This window comes from Dermacentor variabilis, chromosome 3 (assembly GCF_050947875.1).
Source record: "Dermacentor variabilis isolate Ectoservices chromosome 3, ASM5094787v1, whole genome shotgun sequence".
NCBI lineage: Eukaryota > Metazoa > Arthropoda > Arachnida > Ixodida > Ixodidae > Dermacentor > Dermacentor variabilis.
In genome coordinates, this window is record NC_134570.1 from 172,828,521 (window position 1) to 172,846,749 (window position 18,229).

General features: G+C 46.3%; 1 protein-coding gene across 1 annotated transcript in view; it reads left to right on the forward strand.

The window, feature by feature from the left end:
- Positions 1–18,229, forward strand: part of LOC142574327 (uncharacterized) — a 98,502-nt gene that overhangs the window by 30,121 nt on the left and 50,152 nt on the right. The window contains exons 5-7 of the mRNA XM_075683439.1: positions 10,711–10,780; positions 12,289–12,408; positions 13,656–13,772. Coding sequence (XP_075539554.1) covers positions 10,711–10,780; positions 12,289–12,408; positions 13,656–13,772 — 307 coding nt within the window. The remainder of the gene's footprint in view (positions 1–10,710; positions 10,781–12,288; positions 12,409–13,655; positions 13,773–18,229) is intronic.

Genomic DNA, 18,229 nt, shown 5'->3' on the forward strand with positions numbered 1-18,229 from the left:
TTTCATTCCCATCAAAATGCGACCGCCGCGGCCGGCTATCTAAATATTGCGAGCTGCGTTGTCTTAGAAGACGATTTGGCGACGATGCGTCGGCATGAAGGCGGCACAGCAATGACGTAATCTCGATGACGAAGGTTGAATGATGAGGACGGCATGACGATGACGGATTGACAATGACGAAGTAGAATGACCACCTGACGTCGATGGAATGACGAAGACGATTACGGTATCACAGCGATGGCGAGGACGACGACACGACATTGTCGTCTTTTGTCTCTATTGTTTGCTCACGCCTCACACTGTTGCAATTTTGACGGCAAGTATTATCACGCTGCCCGGGAGCCCAATGCGGTGTTACGATTGCCTACACCGAAGAAAGCCGGGGAATGCACCGCTAGAATGAACCAGGATCCATTTTCTACGTCGACAAATTAAATGCCCAGTACCCAGTTAAGCAAAGACTGTTTCCCTAATCAAACCTTTTCAGCTCAAATTATTCTACATAAACCAACGATCACTGGCCAATACAACGGATGCTCGAAGTAATTAAGGAAATAATGACAGTTTCAGTAATGGCAACGCGATGTGAGACAAAATTAAGTACTCTGATCCCGCATTTTTACATAGTTTCTTCCAGCGCTGTTTCGGAATACTGTTCATTTTCAACGCTGTTAAACTGAAATCGGCTTCGATAACGGCTTGGATTACATGGCGCTAGTTGATGTAGGCCAGTGTACATATGCAATTTCAGGCGCTGTCGATGTTTTAGCATTGTGTGGATGTTTCGACTTCAAAATACGCCGCGCATCCTGCACACAGTATCAGGCCTGAATACTTGCATGCTCGCCCTCGGCCTATAGCGCTATCGCAACGACGACAGTAGGCTAAATGATGCGGAGGTGGTATGGTTCTGGGTTCTCTAGCACCGGTTATAAGAAACAGGGCCGCAAGTGCAGCCAATTTTTTGTAGCCGCAGCCCTCGGGTGCTTTGACAAGTGGCTCTAGCCGGCCCCTATGCTGCAGCGAAGTTCTAGCAAAAATTGTGGACCACACCAGAGGACAGTGGCTGTACTTTGTCCACCCCCGTGGACCATGACTTCACCCTGGCATTTTCATACCATGCTCTTCGGCAATACTACCTCACCAAGTTCCGAGCATGCAAGAGCAAGAGGCACAACCCCCCCATGAAATCCTGCAAAAATATTTCGAACGCGATTTGCTTCAACGAAGTTACGATTCGCTAGACGCTTTCCTTGGGCTTTCCTTCCCATATTGTCAGACACGCGGAAAGGCGCGGTTCTAGCTGCTCATGTGACGGTTCGTCATCATCCCAACGGTTTCCCTGTTTTGTTTATTTAGATAGCAATTCTATGGACATTCCAGTCGCATTTCTACCGTCGGCGTCGCCGTGATGTTCTGTATAATGTCCAATGGCAATAACATCGTCGCAACGCACCGTGTGCTGTATGTGTGAGTGCAAGCATGCGTATCTCGCACACGTAAGGGAGGAAAGCGGGGAGGAAGCGCGCCGTCGTCCGTCGTGTGCAAGACACCGGGGGGAGGGGGGGACGTTCTACTCCGGTGGCTGCTGCGTATGGCGCGGCCACACAGGCCATGTTTTGAAAGCAATTTGCGAGTGGGACAGTGAACCGAGTGCCTATAGCTTCGTGTGCGCTGTGTTTTCGCCGCCTAGTTCGCGTTAAAGCGAGAGGGCCAGCACGCAGGTCAGTTCGCTCACTGCTGCCGCCGCGCTCCCTCACTCCAGCGTTTTCACAGCGAGTTACGCGGTCATCGAGTGAGGTGTGTTCATGTTTGCTTGTGCGTGCGTGACAACACGCTTGTTAATTTAATTAGCGAATCTTTACAAGTTTATACGGCCGACAGAACTACTATCCTTACCTCGTATTATAGCTGCCTACCAATTTGATATCGCAATCCATGCTTCGCCCTTCGCTCGAAACTGCGACTTTTTAATCGAAGTTGTTTCAGCGAACTCTTCCGGGTTTTGGTTAGCGTCATCGGTTTTCAGTGTTTTGCCCGATCGACACGACGGCCACGCTCCCACAATTTGTGCCAGTTCACGACCAACAATTTGCTGCATAATTACACAAATCGCGCCAAACCTGTACATACTATGTCAGCTCATGGGTATCTCCAGGAGCGCACAGACCTCTTAATGGTACAGCGCATGTTAATGAACGATTTATTTCATCTTCCTAATTCTCGAATATTTGGGGTAACCGCCCCTTAAGCCGGCCATTTGGTATGTGCCCATTCTTGGCCAATCCTACATAACGGGTATGTGCCACTGTGGACAAAATCCTTCATAGCATGAGCCATACTCTTGTTTGCAACCACGTGTCATCACCATTCTCCCCTCGACAAGTACATACATCGCCTTAGCCCACGTTACATCGCTGCGTCGACGCCTCACACTGCATCCGCCTAATTTGGTGTTTGCATTTGACCATAGCTTGTGAGCGTTGAAGGGAACAAAGAAAAATTGTTTGAGATTAGATGTAGCGCGGATGATAATTTTACGCATCACATTTACTCGCAAAGCCATTTCACTAGCCGGATCACTAAATCTCCGCATCGCATATATTCCAGTATTTGCGTTGGGACTCCATAATGTTTGCTTTCGTTGTATTTTTCTCTTGTTTTTTATTACGTATTTTGTCGCTTCGTAGTAACATTTCCTCTCTGGCTTGCATGTCTCGTGCGCTCGTGCGAATGCTAAATCCGTGATGGTAGACGAGCTCAAGAGGCACTTCGTGCCACAAAACCGTGGCGTGATGAAGATGGTGTTTATTCGCATCCTCTCTTAAACGGGGCGGGAACAAATAGTTCTCTAACATGCTTGACTTGATTTGCATCTATCGCTATCTAGCCTTTTGCCCATGTGATCTCGATCCTAACTTTGGTATGTAAAACCTCTGTCACAATAATAATGTACAATTACCTACACTTCCAATGACTCGCACTCACGCGCACACGTTTCACGCTTGTAAGCTCACGCGATGCGTGCCGCAGACCGGACGTTAATCTTCGTCATTCAAAATTATATTGTTCAGCGCAGGCAGAGTGTGACAATATTTTTGCCTACTTTATGATATCTCGCATCTTTCAGCGCGCTTCTAGGTTTTCGTTCGAATTAGGGTAACCGCACGTCGTAGCTGAGCCGTTACACCCGCTGGTATTTATTCTTTGGCGTTTTGTTTCACATGTTTGCTCTCCTTGGTCTTAGTTCCTATTGCTAGCAAGCTGGGGCTGTATGCTCAAGCAGTGTGTATGGTAAAGGGCTGGTTCGTATTTCATTGTACGTAGGGATGAACATTTGCCAAACAAGATCCTCTCGTTTGGTCTCGTGTTTGTCACCTTGAGCATCCCTCTTCCGGCGAACCCAGTGATTTGTTTGGATTGTGGGTGGTAGAACGTGAGACGGCAATAAGCCTTGTCTTAAGCAGCGCTATGCCAGACGATACGAAGGGTCACGACATCTAAAAAAATTTGTTGCGTGGTTTTAATGCGGTAGCAGTACTGTTGGGCGCATTTTGAGAACACTGCAGCTAAACGTGAGAATTTTAGAAATATACACGGTAGGTTTCCTGCTGCGTTTAGTGGAGCTATAGTTCGCCCAGGTATTCGTGGTGTTGGCACGGTAATATTGTTTTGCACAACCTGTTTGGCACTCTCCATACACGCGATTCGAAAGTAAGAATAGCAGACACAGTGAGAAGGAGATTTCCACAATATCTCTTCAGAATGCAATAGTGCATTAAGAAACACGATTTTTTTTCTTTAGTTGAGCGTGTTAGGCAGCAAGTATGGTGCATTGAGAAAATTGCACAAACAGGCCTGGAGTGCGGCCTGATCCCGGTGACTAGAACCGGTAACGCACTCTCTCACCAGAGCAGGATTGGCCACCCTGGTGCAGTACTTGGCCACAACCTCCTATATGAATACAACAAACTCCGGCCCTCAGTCCTCAGAAGGCGCGAAGCAACTGACCACGGCGGCGTTCAGATCTGTGACGCAGCAGAGGGTGCTAAGAATACCTGGCTCCGGACAGGCCGCCATTGGAATCTGAACCTGGCAACGTTTAACGTTAGAACGTTATCTAGTGAGGCGAGTCCAGCAGTGTTATTGGAGGAATTAGAGGATATTAAATGGGATATAATAGGGCTCAGTGAGGTTAGGAGGACAAAAGAAGCATATACAGTGCTAAAAAGCGGGCACATACTGTGCCACCGGGGCTTAGCGGAGAGACGAGAACTAGGAGTCGGATTCCTGATTAATAAGGAAATAGCTGGTAACATACAGGAATTCTATAGCATTACCGAGAGGGTGGCAGGTCTTGTTGTGAAACTTAATAAGAGGTACAAATTGAAGGTAGTACAAGTCTATGCCCCTACATGCAGTCATGATGACCAGGAAGTCGAAAGCGTTTATGAAGACGTGGAATCGGCGATGGGTAAAGTCAAAACAAAATACCCTATACTGATGGGCGACTTCAATGCCAGGGTAGGCAAGAAGCAGGCTGGAGACAAGTCAGTGGGGGATTATGGCATAGGCTCTAGGAATAGCAGAGGAGAGTTATTAGTAGAGTTTGCAGAATAGAATAATATGTGGATAACGAATACCTTTTTCCGAAAGCGGGTTAGCCGAAAGTGGACGTGGAGGAGCCCGAATGGTGAGACTAGAAATGAAATCGACTTCATACTCTGCGCGAACCCTGGCATCATACAAGATGTAGACGTGCTCGGCAAGGTACGCTGCAGTGACCATAGGATGGTAAGAACTCGAATTAGCCTTGACTTGAGGAGGGAACGGAAGAAACTGGTACACAAGAAGCCAATGAATGAGTTAGCGGTAAGAGGGAAACTAGAGGAATTCCGGATGAAGCTACAGAACAGGTATTCGGCTTCAACTCAGGAAGAGGAGCTTAGTGTTGAAGCAATGAACGACAATCTTATGGGCATCATTAAGGAGTGCGCAATAGAAGTCGGTGGTAACGCCGTTAGACAGGAAACCAGTAAGCTATCGCAGGAGACGAAAGATCTGATCAAGAAACGCCAATGTATGAAAGCCTCTAACCCTACAGCTAGAATAGAACTGGCAGAACTTTCTAAGTTAATCAACAAGCGTAAGACAGCGGACATAAGGAACTATAATATGGATAGAATTGAACAGGCTCTCAGGAACGGAGGAGGCCTAAAAGCAGTGAAGAAGAAACTAAGAATAGGCAAGGACCAGATGTGTGCGTTAAGAGACAAAGCCGGCAATATCGTTACTGATATGGATGAGATAGTTCAAGTGGCTGAGGACTTCTATAGAGATTTATACAGTACCAGTGGCACCCACGACGATAGTGGAAGAGAGAATAGCCTAAAGGAATTCAAAATGCCACAGTTAACGCCAGAAGAAGTAAAGAAAGCCTTAGGCAAAGGGAGAAGGCAGCTGGGGAGCATCAGGTAACAGCAGAGTTGAAGGATGGTGGGAACACTGTCCTAGAAAGATTGGCCGCCCTATATACACAATGCCTCATGACCTCGAACGTACCGGAATCTTGGAAGAACGCTAACATAATCCTAATCTATAAGAAAGGGGACGCCAAAGACTTGAAAAATTATAGACCGATCAGCTTACTGTCCGTTGCCTACAAAGTATTTACTAAGGTAATCGCAAATAGAATCAGGAACACCTTAGACTTCTGTCAACCAAAGGACCAGGCAGGATTCCGTAAAGGCTACTCAACAATAGACCATATTCACACTATCAATCAAGTGACAGAGAAATGTGCAGAATATAACCAACCCTTATATACAGCTTTCATTGATTACGAGAAAGCGTTTGATTCAGTCGAAACCTCAGCAGTCATGGAGGCATTACGGAATCAGGGTGTAGATGAGCCGTATGTAAAACTACTGAAAGATATCTATAGCTGCTCCACAGCCACCGTAGTCCTCCATAAAGAAAGCAACAAAATCCCAATAAAGAAGGGCGTCAGGCAGGGAGATACGATCTCGACAATGCTATTCACACTGTGTTTAGAGGAGGTATTCACAGACCTGGATTGGGAAGAATTCGGGGATAAAAGTTAATAGAGAATACCTTAGTAAATTGCGATTCGCTGATGATATTGCCTTGCTTAGTAACTCACGAGACCAATTGCAATGCATGCTCACTGACCTGGAGAGGCAAAGCAGAAGGGTGGGTCTGAAAATTAATCTGCAGAAAACTAAAGTAATGTTTAACAGTCTCGGAAGAGAACAGCAATTTACGATAGGTAGCGAGACACTGGAAGTGGTAAGGGAATACATCTACTTAGGGCAGGTAGTGACCACGGATCCGGATCATGGATGGATGGATGGAGTAACTTTATAGAAAGGTCCTGCGAGCTACGGGGCGCAAGGTCCCATAGAGCGGGCTGCTCCCACGTTGGGACCGAGAGTTGTAACTCCCTGGCCGCATCGTGGGCTCGCTGGACGGCCCAGAGCTGCTGCGCCATGTCCGTGCTGCGTATTGCGTCTTGTAGCCTGGCGGAGTCTTGATCCTTGTTTGCGTGGGTCCGACCACACGGCCAGAGCAAGTGATGTACGTCTAGTGTTCTATGGCAATTTTCGCAATATGATGTTTTGTATAGGTCAGGCATGTAGTGGTGGAGTCTGTTCTGCGTGGGGTACGTGTTTGTTTGAAGCATTCTGAACGTCAGGGCTTGAGGCCTGGTGAGCTTATTGTGAGGTGTGCTGTTTATTCTGCGGTCTAGATAAAAGTGCTTTATGATCTCGTTATATGTGGAGGGAGGGTCCCGATTCTCGCTGGGATGGTCACGACCAGAATAGGGGGCGTCGCGGAAGGTGAGGTCTCGCGCGCTCCTGTGAGCCATCTCATTGAGATTGCGAGGGGCGTCCTCGATCTCTCCGAGGTGTGCCGGGAACCAGCAGATGGTGTGATGCTGCAGCGGTGCGGATCTATTGATTATTTGTAGTGCTTGTCTTGCAATGGCTCCTTTCTGAAAGGCTTTGACGGTCGAGCGTGAATCGCTGTAGACGTGGGTGGTAGTCGGGTCTGTGAGCGCGAGTGCAATGGCAACCTGTTCTGCTATCTCGGACTTGTGGGTCTTGACTGTGAGAGCGTTTCTCACTTGACCTTGCTTATTGATCGTGGTGGCAACGAAGGCTTTCCTGGTTGGGTACTGTGCCGCGTCAACGAAACAGGCTAGGATCTTCTTATCACGTATTTCGCGCATGATGAACGATCCGCGTGCCAGCCTTCTGGGTTGATGGTGCGCCGGGTTCATGTTCCGCGGCAGTGGGCGAACCGTGTAAAAGTTGCGTGTGTCCGTCGGAACGCTTTGATATAGATTCTCGATTACTGTGGTGTCATGACCTAGTTTGGCTAGGATGTCTCTACCCGGTTTGGTTCCAGAGAGTCTTGTCCATTGAGCCCGTTCTTGAGCTTCGGCGATTTCTTCAAGTGTGTTGTGTACCCCCAGTTGCAGCAGGAGCTCTGTCTCGGTGTTCTTGGGGATTCCCAGCGCTAGTTTGACTAGCTTCCTCAGTTGTACATTGAGTTTGTCCTTCTCCGCTACCTTCCATCTGTGCATGGCCGCCTCGTAGGTGAAGTGGCATAGCGCAAAGGCGTGTGTTAGCTTGAGAAGATTTTCTTCCTTAAGGCCGTGTTGTCTGTTGGCTACGCGTCGTATGAGGTTCAATGCATTATTCGACTTTGTCACGATCTTCTCCACTGTAGCGGCGTTAGAGCCGTTGCTCTCAATGAACATCCCAAGGACTCTGATTTTGCTGACGTGTCGAATGGTTCCTCCGTCTTTTGTTCTGAGAGTAATGACGTGTGTGTCTCTGATTTCGTTCTTTGGTTTGGGACCGCTCCTCGATGGTTTGTAGACGAGGAGCTCCGACTTCGCAGGCGAACATCGCAGGCCGGTGGGAGCGAGGTATTCCTCGATCACGTCGATCGCTTCCTGCAGAGCGCTTTCAATTGATCCCAGGCTACCTCCGGGGACCCAGAGCGTTACGTCATCGGTGTATATCGTGTATTTGACGTTCTCGATTTGATCCAGTTTCTTGCCTAGGCCAGCTAGCGCAAGGCTAAAAAGCGTCGGAGAGATGACAGAACCTTGCGGGGTGCCCCTGCCTCCGAGTTTGTATTTCTGGGACTTGATTTCCCCTAGACGGAGGGTGGCCGTTCTGTCGCTCAGGAACGATTTTGTATAAGCGTAGAGTCTCGTGCCGAGGTCGAGGTTGGAGATCGTGTCGAGTATGTAGTGTGATAAATTATCGAATGTCTTTTCGAGGTCTAGCCCTAGGATTACTCTCGCGTCTCTCGTGTCTGCGTCAATGATCTGATGCTTGAGGAGCTTCATGGCGTCTTGGGTGGATAGCCCGGGTCTAAAGCCGATCATTGCTGCGGGGTAGACATCTCTATCTTCGAGATGTTTCGAGAGCCTGTTTAGGACCGCGTGCTCGGCTACCTTGCCGACGCAAGACGTCAGCGAGATAGGTCTGAGGTTATTGATGTTGGGCGCCTTGCCAGGCTTTGGGATGAGCACGATAAGGGCCGTTTTCCAGTCTTCTGGTAGTGCTCCATTCCTCAAGATTTTGTTGATTTTCTCTGTGAGGGTTTCGATTGAGGTTTCGTCGAGGTTTCTAAGTGCCTTGCTAGTTACGCCATCCGGCCCCGGCGCTGACTTGCTGTTTAGGTTCTGAAGCGCCGTGCGCACCTCTTCGGTTGAGAAGTCCCGATCAAGCTTTGGGTTGGCTTTGCCGCGATATGCATCGGCGGTCGTGCCTCTAGCATCCGGATCATGAGACTGAAATAACCAGAAGAATAAGAATGGGCTGGGGTGCGTTTGGCAGGCATTCTCAAATCATGAACAGCAGGTTGCCACTATCCCTCAAAAGGAAAGTGTATAACAACTGTGTGTTACCAGTACTCACATATGGGGCAGAAAACTGGAGGCTTACGAAAAGGGTTCTGCTGAAATTGAGGACGACGCAACGACCTATGGAAAGAAGAATGATGGGTGTAACGTTAAGGGATAAGAAAAGAGCAGATTGGTTGAGGGAACAAACGCGGGTAAATGACATCTTAGTTGAAATCAAGAAAAAGAAATGGGCATGGGCCGGACATATAATGAGGAGGGAAGATAACCGATGGTCATTAAGCGTTACGGACTGGATTGCAAGGGAAGGGAAGCGTAGCAGGGGGCGGCAGAAAGTTAGGTGGGCAGATGACATTAAGACGTTTGCAGGGACAACATGGCCACAATTAGTACATGACCGGGGTAGTTGGAGAAGTATGGGAGAGGCCTTTGCCCTGCAGTGGGCCTAACTAGACTGATGATGATGCTGATGATGATGATGATGCGACATCACCACCACTTTACCTTGAGAATAAAAAGACTGCCAGAAATTGCCGGAAGAGCATTGCCTAAGTCAAGCGTTGGCTTCGTAGTGCAGACTTGCTGACGCGTCCACTTGTGTGTGATGCCTGAGTGTGCGTGACCCCAACGACAGGACGTCATAACAACGGCGGAATGATGACGCGATGGCGACAGCGTGGCGACAAGCCTGGAAGTGATTATACGCACTCCACTCGCCGGTCGGGAGCGTTCGCTCGGTCAATCGTCAAGCCTGACGAGACTGCCATCCCCCGATATTGCTGCTTTCCGGCAAACTATCTCTGGCTATTAAATCCTCAAGGGAGCGACGCGGGACAGATCCTCCGACGTAATGGGAAGTGGGCAAAGAAAGCTATCGGTATAAAAAAAAGTAATTTAGCCATTTAAGAGGAAGCTTCAGCTCGGGCCCAACTTCCACGCGGCCTGTTCAAATACATGTAGAGCGCGAAAACGTTTTTCTGAGATAACCCCTGTACCTATTTTAATGAAATTCGTTACATTCAGAGATAAAGTTAAACTCTAGTGAATGTTGGAAGCGGAATTTCGATTTATGTCCTGAATTTTGCTACAAGAATTTTCAAAAATTCGAGAGTTTGAAAAACATAGAAGCACGAAGTTTACAAATTTATAGCTCTGCATCAAGACAAGATAGCGTGGTTCTGTAAAAGGCATCCATGAGACCATGGAAAGCGGACAAATTCGATATGTCATTTTACATCTTACGTGAATTTGTTACGTTGTGTACAAGGGTTCTGCAAAAGGTGTGGTTTCATACTACCAAATTTTTTAAAAGTTTATGTGTAACATATGAATTTTGTCCGCTTTAGATGTGCTACTAGATGCCATTCACAGAATTGTATTATCAGTTTTCGTTGCTGAGTTAAAGAGTTCTAAACTTGATAGGTTTGTTTTTGAAAATTTTCAATTTCTATCAATTTTCTATAAAGATTCTATAAAAAAATTAAAAATTTGAAGTCAGCAGTCACTGGATTTGAAGTTTTTCTTTTAAATGCAACAAAACTCGTCAAATTTGGTGCAGTGGTTGCCGAAAAAAACGAATTTTCCTTTTACGTGTGTTTAGATAGGAGCACCCGAGCCAAAGCTTCCTCTTAACGGGCGTTCCATTTCAGAAGCCACGACGTTATGTCCTTTCTCTTCGCCTTTACATAAAACGCTACAAAACAATCGTGCGCAGATGGTTTGACTGCGCTTTAGAAACTGTAATCTCGATATTTGTGAATCCACATTTTGCGGTACGGCAATTAAGCATCCCTCTTTCCTTTCAGACGCCGAGTTCCTGGAGCCGATTGTGCTTGGCAACCCTCAGCTCATGGAGATATACCTCTGGCACAGCTCGTAAGGATGTGTTTCTCGTTTTATTTTCTGGCATCGCTTTTTATTTTCTGGCATCGTGTTCAGGCGAGAGGCAGATTTCACTGCAATATACGAGCATATCGAACGCTGCACACATTATTTCTGAAATCTTCCTTGAAGGAATTTGACATAAGCTGCTTGCATTTGATAATACAATACGTTTGCTGTGCAACATTTCGGGTTTTTCTGCACCTCTCACAATGGGCCCTTTTGTGATGCAGCTTGTTCCCAATGCCTTCTCTGAACGCTGAATCACCGCACTGACTGCCCAAATAATCCGGACTTATTTATTAAAGCAAATAATCAGATAGCGACCTCTAGTCGACATATCCGTCAATTATTGAAAGAATAAATTTCATTGAAGATGCGATAGCTCTGTGACCTATGCTGGGGCAAGGACATAGAGAAAAAGTGACATCGGCAAGGACATACAGAAAAAGTGACAGGGCAAACACTACCACCGCTGTTGAAGACGAGGCATTGGATACTATTAAGGTTAGGATACTGAAGCCGCAACCCAATCGTGTTGTTAACCCTTCGCGCTCTTTTGTCCTCGCTTTGAGTTCTTTGATACACTCAGTGATTCGCGCTCTCCAACACTTGGGTGTGGCTTGCATCCCCTAACCTAAACCTCTCTACTCTGAGGGACTTCCCTGCCTCAGGCAGCGACACCAGGCCCCACCCTGAAGGCCTAGATCTGGCTGGCCACGCCAGTCTCCAACGCAAAGTCCCACAGGGACTACCCTAATCGAAAAACAAACTTCTTAACTGAAGAAAAAAATTGAAAGATGAATTGAAAAAATATTGAAAATTGAGGATCGAACATCTGGTCCTTTGTTTTTCCGAGCCAGAGATCTCGGCTGTCAGTGGTGGATGGTTAGACCTTCAGCCCATGATATTTTTTTCTTCAGCTACGAAGCCTACTTCTCTTGGTCACCTAATAGACCTCTTTAATGGTGTCCAATTGTCGATTTATTGATACTGTCACCACCTTTGCTGGGTTTCGGCTGTGTCAGCATGCCGCGAATGCCCGAATAGCAACTAGTATGCAAAAGTACTAACGGCAGGCCTTTTATCGTTGACATTTTTCGCTAGCTGTCCTAGAACTGAATATTGTGGTTTAATAATTAACTATGGCTCTTGTGCGACGGAGGTTTATCTGCAGAGCCTATCGTTATCCTGAACGTGTTTTGCCGTAGTTTGCAGTCGTATCGTTAAGGGGTCGGAACCCTCGTGAGAGTGACTCCTCATTGTTTATTCACGACTTCTCATTTCATGAAAAGAGGAACCAATGCGTCAGCGGAGAGGCACATCCCTGTCGCAAAATTAAAGTCCCGTCAGTGCATTTGCGTTAAATGTCCAGCGTTGCACACTCCTCGTGCACCATTAAGTCAACTCATCCTGCGATCACACAACGCGCGCTAATTCAAAGTTCATTTCTCGGCGTTTTCACGTACAGCGTGTGTGATTGCGCTGTTTTCGTCATGCAGGCGTTACACCAAGTTGGAGGGCTACCTGCTGTACAGCACGCTACTGGTGCATTCTCTCGTCTCCATGACGACGTTCACTGGTAGCCCGGAGTACCGCCTCATGATCGACTACGATCGACGGTGGGTGCAAAACGACCACTGTCAGCAAGTAAAAAAGAATGTTTTGCCAGCGGCTACAATGTGACTGAACGAAATATGTACGTTTAGGTTTTCAAGAGTGCGCTGAAATATATTTTATAAGCTAGTGCGAGTATACCTTTATGTACTGTCGCAAGGTGCAATGTTCTGAATAGCTTGCAGTGGAAACCCTTGGGTTCCAAGACACCCCTGCCACTTGAAGCTTTTGTTCCAGCCGCAGAATCGAACTTCCATTCGCGGGAACCCAGTCTGGACTAATGTAACAACTATGTCCCAATTCTGTTTCATGTTCGGTCAGAGGTTTCAGCGGATCATTTTCTGTTGTTGCATATTGTCGACCGACCTCTAACCCTCCAACCTCTAACAGCTATTGGTGAGACTAGCATATTTGTTGACCCATTTAATTACATAGTAGAGTCAAAGAAAATTTCACTAAATTGGTCGTCTCTATATCGAAAACATTTTTATATTGTACTGTGCAAGCTATAATTCCGGCGCTCCCTGTAACATAACGTTCGAACGCATGGGTAACGTGAACGAAAAAAATCGTTAGTTGGGTTTCAAACTAAGAACCACACGAATGCGACACGGGCGCTCTGCCACTTCCGCACAACCATATTGAACGGCCCACCGGGTAGTGCTCTTACATGTTCCAAAAAAAGTTGTCTTAGTGGATCACAATAAAAGCCCAATCAAGAAACACAAACGCGCGGATAACGGAAGCACATTCGTTTCTCTTATCCGTGCGTTTGGGAAATCTTCACAAACGGAGCTTCTCTGAAGTGGGAAGCGCACGTGTGTTAAAATCGTCTAGTCCGTCAGATGATGCGTCGCAATAGTGGCTGCTGTCACTGTAGGACACCGATGTCTAGGACCCTGATCTTTGATGACTTTGATGCTGGACCTTGATAAATCTAGGAACTTGTTTGGTGCTTCCTGTGGTACGACTAGTTGGACGTTGAATAAAATAGTTTATATGTACTACATGTTGCGCCTAATACGATCGTTCAACCTTATAGTCTATGCTAACTTGAAACACGCAAATTTTTTTTTTTTAATATTCGCACCCACTCTGCTCGCACCCACTGCTCTGACCGACCAGCTGTGGTTTCCTTCGTTTGCACGAGACCACTTTATCCCGTCGATTAAATGACGTTTGACTTGGCAGAACTACGTGTCGCCGACTGACGCTAAAGCAGAGCCTTTCGTTGCTGGGTCTACGCACGCAGGGTGCCCCACACTCGCCGCCTCAGCTCGGCCCAGTGGCAGTGCGTGGTGCTCCCCGCAGTGGCCGCCTCCTGCGCCGTGTTCGGTTACTACGTCGCCAGGGTGCTGCTCGAAAACTAGTGAGCACGCATGTCTTTCACGTAGGGGCTGTTACACGCTACGCTCGCTTGACAAGCAGAATGAGGCAAAAGGAAACGAAAGCGTAGAAGACAAACTTGCCGCAGGCATAGGCGTATCAACTGGAGAGGCGGGGCGCCTGCTCCCCCACTCTCATAAATGGGGGTCAAAGTAGACCATTTGAACCCCCCCCCACACACACACACACAAACGCTTTTGAAAGCCAGAAACACGGCGCCTGGAGTTTCGACCAAGATCACTCGAGTCTACAGCAAGCCGTTTTACAGAAGCCCTCTTAATGAATGTCTGGCCTCTCAGCCAGCTGCACGCGGAGTCTCGGCCACATTGGCTTAAGGACACCCATCACCGGTACGTATATAGCTCACATAGTGTACTCGGTTCCAGCTGGTGAATTTCTTGGCCTCTAGACATCTGCAGAAATATTCCAAGATTTGATCAAGGAATTGATTCGGGCTACTTGGTCTGTGATACTGGAAACGTCAATAGCGCAACTGAGGTTCCCGGTACTTTCAGGACTGCTTGCATTTGGCCGTAGAAGTATGTCTCACCGTGAAACGAGAGCCAGCGCGAAACGTTCGCTTCTCGCCGCCGGCGTCCTATATCACGTCAGCTTTGTGACAGCGAGAGCTCGTGGTCATCGAGCGAGATATGTTTATATTTGCCTGTGCGCGCGTGACACCATCCTAGTCATAGGCCTATCTACTGGGGCTGCGGGGCATGCTTCTTCCCCCTCTAGAATCAAAAGATGAAAGGGCAAGCAAGGCCACTTGCTCTGCCCCCCCCCCCCCCCGCCTGACTATACTGATATACACACTTTTGAAAGCGGGCACTGTCGGCTGCACACTGGAAAATCCAACAAACAACAGACAGGTGATGTCAAGTTTCTTCTCAGAATTGCACCCACACAACTACATTTTTTGTTATAACGTATCCTCCGCTTGGGTGGCTAGGATTGTCATCCGGGCCTCTCCGCCAGGTGCTGTAGCAGACGACGCTCGGCCGGGCGCACTAAGCAGAAGTGTTACGGTACTTCGCGCTGCGAGCTGCCTGTGTTACGCGTCTTGCAAAACGGGTAGTCCAAAACAAGATTAACCTACCATCCCTTGCATCATCCAGTATTTCTTGGAGCTATCTAAACTAACCATTTTTGAAAACACAATCAGCTAATCTTTTTTATAATTTACCGGTACTTCACCAGTGTTGCCACTTCAGCGATATTGTAGCTTCGGTTATAGCGTCTTTCTTGTCTGTTTACGAAAACACTTTTCTATTTATCAATCAGTACTTTTTGTAGCGACTTGAATGAACAATGGGCGATATTTAAACGACGTAGAAGCTACAAACGTTGCTTCAAAAACGACCTTATGAAACATAATTTATTATTCAGAAACTACATGTAAGCCGCCGAAATTCGCTGTACGACGCGTGCGGTCCGCGACTACGGTTAAGCTGTGGTTGCCTTCACATTGGTAGTCTTCACAGTCTGATTGTGCTTCGCAGCACAGTGGTCGTCATAACCTTCACATTGTGGTCACAAAATCGATGTTTCTTCATTACTTACAAAGCCTATTTCAATGCATTTAAATGCTGCGGGTTCAGTGGTGTCATTAAATCCATTCGATTGGTAGGCGTGAGCAAGCGTATCAGACAGCTAATTTACCAAATCCAAATGAAATAAATTTTTTGTTCAGATTTAGAACACAGCAGATGAATACGACGTATCCAATGCGTAAAACAAATGCGTAAGTATCGGAACGGCTGAGCTCGTTCACCCGCGTCTGAAAAAACCGCTTCCGCTTTTCACCGCTTTTCACCGTTTTCGAGCTAATCACTACTCCACGACGGTTGTCAGGTAGATCAAAGGTGAATATGTAGTATTTCAGTTATTTAAAGCTTGAGTAACTGTGATCGTCGTGTTAAAAACATGCGGCCAAGCGCCTTCCACAGAAGTTGGTCATACCGCAAACGTCGAGAAGCACAAGAAATCTAGAGATAGTGTAGACTAAGCGCTTTCCATGCTAGGAAAACTACGTTACTTAATGTGTTCTATTTAATCGCGATGTATTTCTAACCTTCCAGTCTGAAAGTATCATAACGAAAAGACTTAAACTGTCGTAATTCGTTATGTAAACACTTGAGGTGGGCGAATATAGACTTATTCGAAAACCAATCGAATACGAATTATAAGTATCGATTATCGAATCTGATATGGAAAAGACAAACGCATACACGCATATTTACAGAAGGAATATTAATTTCGCTGTAATCAGGTAACACACTATTACTGATTAGGCATTCACTTATAGCGGACAACTAGGATCGTTTTAAACGCATGGTCACTACAACTGTCATAAAATGACTTCGCGAATAGCAACGGCGCCTTTAGAGCCTGGCGGCAAGCAAGCTTTCCAAGAATGACAGGCTGCTGCATGACTACCTGCTCAAAAATGGTAAATAAATAGTTGTTGAAAAAACATCAGAAGTAACGGAAAAGGAAAACAAAAAGCTAATTAACTATAAGTGTGCCGTAGACACTAGACTGCAAGAAAGACTAATTGTCAAACCAGAAGCAAAGATAACCGGTTGTCATATATTGGACGAAAAGAAGGGTAACCGAGGGGCCCGATTTTGTAAGGGCGCCATTTTTGTAAGAACGCGCGCACATTTTTATTTGTCCCAGCCATGTGAAACGAACAAGTAATGAAGAAAAGGTATGCATAAAGGAAATTATTTGTAGTTTTTTATTTAACTTCAAAAATTTCAAGCTAGAACAAAATGAAGGGAAAATCAACACAACATCCGCATTACGCTCGCGTTGCACTACGAATTATGCGGGGCCGACGGCTGGTCCCACGTTCACATTCTTGAGTATTTATTTATTTATTTATTTATGTATTTATTTCTTTATTTTAAATACTTTCAAGGCCCGTAGGCGCTACAGAAAGGAGTGGTACATATACATAGAAAAAAAAATGCAGATGAATGAATAAAACATTTTTTTTAGATGGCATGGAAAACAGCAGTCTTGAACCCCGATGAGTCTATAATAGTAGCGACCGATGCGGGGAGGTGGTTCCAGTCATTGCAGGTGCGAGGTAAAAAAGAGTAATAGTACGCGTTCGTGCGACAAGATGGCACGAAAACTTTATGAAGGTGATCGCTGCGGGAGGAAAAGTAGGAAGGACGAGTAAGAAGTTTTACTTTTAATACCGGGTTGTGGTAAATCTTGTGGAAAAGGCAGAGGCGACTGTATGCACGACGTACTGAAAGTTCCGGTATGTTAAGGGTTTGCTTCATGAGTGTTACGCTAGCATGACGAGAGTAATTAGATAGTATAAAGCGGCACGCGCGGTTCTGAATGGCTTCGAGGGAGAGGGTTAGTGATTCTTGAGGGGGATCCCAGATGGCCGAGGCATACTCTTAATTTTGATCGAACGAGTGTTTTGTAAAGCGTCAATTTTAAAGATGCAGGAACGGCGTAAAAGTTTCTGCGTAGGTAGCCTAGCGTGCGATTAGCGTTAGAAGTTATAAATTCAACATGCTTGTGCCATGATAGATCGTGAGTGATGTAAAGGCCGAGATACTTGTAAAAATTAATTTGACTGAGAGGAGCGCTATTCAGAAAATACATGCGTGTGTCAGTATTGTTAGAGCGGCGTGATATGCGCATATATTTACATTTATTTACGTTTAGTTTCATGTTCCACGCATTGCACCATTTAGATAAATTGTTAAGGTCTTCTTGTAGTTTAGTGGAATCGGCGGGGTCACTAATCCTATGATATATTACGCAGTCATCAGCAAATAGGTTAATTGAAGACGATTTCACGCAATCAGGGAGATCGTTAATATAAATTAGAAAGAGCAGAGGCCCGAGGACGGATCCCTGCGGGACCCCTGATGTAACTGATGAAAAAGCAGAGGAAGCGTTATTGGCAGTTACGTACTGAGTTCGATTGGAAAGGAAGTCCTTAATCCAGGCTAATACTAAAGGATCAATGTTAAACTGATCGAGTTTAAGGTTTAGTAGATCGTGTGTTACGGTATCAAAGGCCTTAGCATAGTCCAAGAAAATACAGTCAACGTCAAGGTTATTGTCAGATGCAGCAAAAAGATCATTAGTAAAGCAAGCTAGTTGGGTTTCGCACGAGTACATTTTTCTGAAGCCATGTTGACAGGAATGAAAGAATGAATTGGTTTCCAAAAATTCAACAAGATGAGAGTAAATGATGTGTTCCAAAAGTTTGCATGAGGTGCTTGTCAATGAAATGGGACGGTAATTTTCGGGAGCATGCGCATTGCCTGGTTTTGGGACTGGAACCACCTTTCCTTTCTTCCAGTCACGCGGGAGCGAAGAATACTGCAACGACTGCGCAAAAATTTTAGAAAGAATAACAGATGAAAACACCTCAGTGCATTTCAATATTTTTGAATTAAT